Source organism: Gordionus sp. m RMFG-2023, chromosome 2 (assembly GCF_954871325.1).
Source record: "Gordionus sp. m RMFG-2023 chromosome 2, tfGorSpeb1-WG-v2, whole genome shotgun sequence".
Classification (NCBI taxonomy): Eukaryota; Metazoa; Nematomorpha; class Gordioida; order Chordodea; family Parachordodidae; genus Gordionus; species Gordionus sp. m RMFG-2023.
The window spans coordinates 12931447-12936962 of NC_088776.1; the positions used below are offsets into that span (position 1 = coordinate 12931447).

A 5516-nucleotide genomic window follows, 5' to 3' on the forward strand; every position below is an offset into this window, starting at 1 on the left:
GCTTGCGCTATTAAATATATTGAAATATATAGGTTATAAAAGTAAAAATATACAATAATACCCAAGCGATGACATATGTACACGTAAGACTCACTCCTAGAATCTTTATTTTGTTTTTTAAAAAATATTATACGTAATTTGTTGTTTAAAAGTAATTCATGCTCATATCATTTTTTGTATTCCTTTTTATGCTGTCAGCTGCTAGAGTAATGTTCCTATTTATAGCAGCAAGACTTTTTTTTATATTAACTTTCTTTGACGAGATTTCACCCCTTTCTTTCAATCTATTTTGCTTTATTTTTAGAGCCCTTTGTCTAACTTGCAAAGATTTTTCTCGTAGTTGTTTAATCTTCATATCCTTTAGCTTAATCATTTTTGATATTTGAATGGCTTTGAGACTTTCTTTTTTTCTTTGGGCATTGATTATTTTTTTTAATTCTACTTTAGTTCTGTGAATCGTTAACTTTAATTCACTGACCTTTTGTTGGGCCATCTTCTTTAAAAATTCGGAATGAGCTGCTTTCCGTTCGCACCCTGATCTGAGACTTTTAAGATTTTTGGTGTGTTGTTTAAATAACTGTTTACGAGCATTTCTAACAGCTTCAGCTTTTTTTTCTTGTTGTTCTTTCATTTTCAGAGCCTTTTTAAGATTATCTTTAGCTAAAACATGCGAACTTTTGGTAACTACAACTGTTATGGAGGACAGATTTTGAGCAGGATAAACGGTAGTACCTAATACATTCCTTTTTTTACGATTAGCTGCTTTACGGTTCTCATGATTGATTATGTGTGAGTTTTGTTTGTGAGCAGAGTGACGTTTTACCAAATCTGATGAGGCTTTTAAATGTAAATCAGAGTCTTCCAAAAATGTATCTTCTAAAATAAAGTCATCATCGAATTCATTGTTGAACAATTCATGGACCATTCTGTTAGAGACTTTGTCTACCTCACTGCCCAAGAAGCCTAGATTAGGATGATAAAATGTGTTTTTGAGATATGCATCGGTCTGATCAGCCTTAAATATTACATGAATAATTATTTTATAAACATTTTATTTTAAAAAATTATTGGAAGTTGATTTTATTTAACTGTAATAAATTAATGAATATAAAAGTGGAAATTATTACTAATCCATTGATAATGAAGGAATCTAATGACATTTGAGTTATCCCTTGCTTTTGCTTTTGTTCCAAATTTTGAATTAAATCAGAAATTGTGTCAATCTCTTCCCTTAATGCTTTGATGTTAGTATTTCTATTGCTAGATTCTAGAAAATCTGAAATATTATCCTTCAAAAAATTAAAATGTTGACCAAACAAAGATTGCTTCACATAGTTTAAACAAGTCTCCTTTACTATTTTAAACGGGATTTTTTGTTTTCCATTAACGTAACTATACCTGATATTAATTTTGTTTTTCATAAAATCTTTGGGCGATTCAGAATGTTCATTATAGTTGCGCTTCGGAATAGGAAATGTTTTGCTATCATCTGCTTTATGGCCGTTGGCTACGATATGTTTTGGTTCCCATTCTATTTTGTTTAAAGAATGAGCTTCGTCTTTGGAGTTCATCATATTGAGTCGGCTCACCTTGTCTGATATTACGAATTTGGCATGATAAAGTAAAGATAAGGTCATATAAATTGCTATCAAAACATGAGATATTTGTGCCTTCATTAATAATAGGAATAAAATTTTTTGATAGAATCGGTATATTATTTATGAATAAATTTTAAAATACTATTATATTTTCTAAAATTTTGAAATATTATTTATGCAATTTCTTTTAAAAAGATTTTGAAGCGTTTTCACAATTTTATATTCAATTTATACGATTTCTTAATATTACATCAATAATAATTTAAGTAAAGTATTATCGACCTTACATTAAGTAATTTGCAAATTATATATATTTTTTTTAAAAAATACACATAATATCTTAAATTTTTCTCGTTGATCAAGAAAATATTTATTTTCTTCTTGATCCATTCACCTCTGTAAGCTCAGTGACTTTTAAAAAAAAATCGAATACTAATATTTTATCTAAAAATAATATATAATTATATTTTATCATCAACTGAATTTATTTTATTGAACTCTCTTAATATGAAAAAGAGTTATGCTTGATTTTAATTTATGTCTATGTACATTTTAGAGTTTCTTTTTAAAAAAATAACTATTATTATCTATTTCTTTGTTTTTTATTAAAATATATTGGAACTGGATAAAAAAGGTATGTAAAAGAAATATGCTTGTAGAATACCATTATTATCGCAGTTTTAAAATTATACTGATATAGCATCAATATAATATTTTGTTCATACTCCCACAACTTTTAGAAAATAAGGCAAGGAATTCTTTATTTAAATAATAATGATTAGGAGGAGAATATTTAGAATTTTTAAAATCATTTAAACATGCTATGAATTTAGGATAATTTTTGGCTGATATGACGTCTAAATTGATTCTGATGTTTATAACTTCTTTATAGTTTGTTAAAATATAACATTATATTATATTAATTTTTTCATTCTATGAAACGATATAATACTCCTTGCCAAAATTTAATCCCATTAAAATAAATATTGTTCAAACTGTAATTATACCATTAAAAAGGGCCACTTCTTCCCAGGAAGAGGAATATATTTTTTTTTAAAAAATTTTTGTTTATTGCTAGAAAATATTGATGGGAATTAAATTGTATCATATAAGCTAAACAGGACCATAATTATAGGCAAATTTTAAAAGCAGGGTCCTCCCAAAAAGTTAGACCTTCTTACACATGAAATTTGCCGATTTATTTTTTAGTGCTATTTTAGTTAAATCTCATGCAGAAGATATTATCTCCGTTCCTTGCAAAATTTTATGAAATTACATCTAACCATCTCCATCAGCAGGTCCATCTACTCCCGCCTCTCAGTAATCTTGTATTCATCTGCTCTCCCATTTTATTCCAATACCTTATTAATTGAAGCCCACACCATATGCAGCAATTCTGTTCTCTCAAACACTCAACAAAGTCCACCTAAAATAAACCTTCATGACAGCGATCTCACCTGTTTTCACATCTTAAATCGAGGATCTGATTATAAGTTTATGGAAACTATACTATTTCAAATCTTTATTTCCTCTAGGCACACGAGTTCAGATCCGGTATTTACCTATTGCCTAACTGTGTAATTTTGCCCCAGATCTTTTCACTCAAACTAAGTGACATCTTTAAAACCGATCAGAAAATGTCCAGAGATAATTTATTCTTCCTTGATCAAGGAGCTAGATCATGGTTTGGGACTTCACCTGATTGACTCTTTACCCATTTAAGAATAAAATTGTTGATGCTTTCGCACTTGCCAGCTTGCTCTACTCTAATCTCTTTCGATAGTAAATTATGAAATTCGTAAGAAGGATTCGTAAAAAGGTCAACCCAAAAAATCTCTTTTTACGACAAAGGCTTCTTACCGCAAATATTCGCTATAAAAAATTTATATCTACTCTTCTATTCCTTCCCCGACATTATTTTCTTCTCTCACTCACATTTTTTTTTCTCCTTTCGTTTATTATCTTATATTTCTTCTATTTTTTTCTCCTTTATCATAATTGTATTTCATCGTCTGACATATGTATTAACTTTTTTAAATTAAATAATGTTCATCCTTTATTATAATATAGCATATTAGATACTTTTATTTAAATAAAGAAATAATTGCTTAGAAAATTTTTACAAATTATTTATATTTTACTATAATAAATTGCATGCATAATATTTAATTTAGATTCTAAGCTGCTTTTCACGAAACCCATTTTAAAAATGACGAAACTAATATTACAAGAGGGAAAATGTCAAAAAAATAATATAAGATTTTTTTTTAAAAAAAAGCGCTTATCCCTGTGTCCTTTCTAATTTTTTTTTAGTTATTACTAGGGATAAAAAAAACGGTTTCTTTTTCTGAGAAAAAACAAACTTTGTTTTTCGTTTTTTTTGTTTTTTAATTGGTACTAATTCATATTTTATTGCACATTTTTATTTATACAATCATTTAAATAGAATTTTAAAATTAAATAAATTTAATAAACACAATCTCTGTCATAAATTTATACAGTAATAACAGTGAAACTATTTTAACTTGTCTCAAACATAGGCCCAAGGCCGCGAATTCGCGCTAACTGTTAACGCAAGGTTAGGCCATCTTTTCGGCAAAGACCTCAAGTCTGAGATTTTCTGTGAAAAACTTGGTTTCGCCGTTTTTGGAGTCGACCCAAAATAGTGCTTCGTTAAGAAGTAAAACAATGCTGTCAACATCTTCAGGGTTTCGCCTGCCCCTCAGAACACCATTGTCATTATTTATAATGAGGATTAAACAAGAAAATTATTTGAGAGACATGAAATATGGAATTTTAAAAGATTAAATAACATATTGCGCATAAGAAATAAGAATTAATATCATATGAAATTTTGGAATTCCAGCGCTTATTCAACCTATCCTGGCTATAGATTTAATTGAATATTTAGAAAGCAAACTCTTAAATCTTCAAACTACTTTATAGAAAACCTTTAAATTAAAGTAGCTCTTTCCTTGATTTTAAGCCAAAATTATTAAAAAAGCTATTTATAAACATTATCTGTTTATATTTCTAAATGTGCCGAATAAATCTTGGAATGTCGTAGACAAAATAAACATTTTAATGTGAAAAGACATTACAAATGATTAATATAATAGAATAGGTTTATCAACTCAACTACAAATAATTTATCAAATCAATATTTATTTAAAAGCTATAAATTAAATTAATGATTTTTGCAATTATCTCAAAATAGATAGGACCTTTCTATTTATGATGAGAGTATAGAAAAAGGGATCATCATGAAGTTGATTAATATAACATTTAGTAAGAAATATTGTTTCCTACAAAAAGTATATTTTTTAAAAGACGTCAGGCGATAAAACGTTACTCAACAGACTATCTAGATATTTATTATTTTTATAATACGGGAAACGCATAAGACTGCGCGATTTGGAGAAAATAGCTTTATTTATGGTTTTTCAAAATAAATTATATAAAGGTTTCCCAGCAATATTGTTTAATAGCAAACGATTTTTTTCTTTTTCATCTTAAAATTACTTTTGATATCCAAAGATTTAAATTAAATTATTTATATAATTTAGATTTCGAACATGAACTCATTAGATCATATTAGGGTTCTATCTCCATTACGATATTTGCACGAAAACAATTTTTTAAAAAACAACATTTATATTCTGGTTAGCCCCATAAATAAAAGAATTATATTTTATTATAATATATATATAAGGCATAATTTTAATTAATTTAAGGATATTTTAAAAGTATTAATGATGTAAAATGGTGCAAAGTGGAGTTAGAATAGAACCCTATAGTGTAAACAGGCTACAAAGTTAATTATAAATTCTGACAAATTTATTGTTGGTATATATTATTTATTTTTTGTCGAAGTTACAATAATTAAAATCATTTAACACATCTTATCAGGAGCTAAAA

At 27.1% G+C, this 5516-nt stretch overlaps 1 protein-coding gene across 1 annotated transcript; it reads right to left on the reverse strand.

Annotated features, from left to right (window-relative positions):
• LOC135924683 (uncharacterized) lies at positions 1–1771 on the reverse strand. The gene is made up of 2 exons (XM_065459779.1): positions 1128–1771; positions 1–1015 (listed from the first exon to the last, which is right to left on the reverse strand). Exons 1-2 carry the CDS (start codon positions 1674–1676, stop codon positions 146–148), a joined length of 1419 nt encoding a protein of 472 aa, XP_065315851.1. The 5' UTR covers positions 1677–1771; the 3' UTR covers positions 1–145.
• Positions 1772–5516: the final 3745 nt, after the last annotated feature.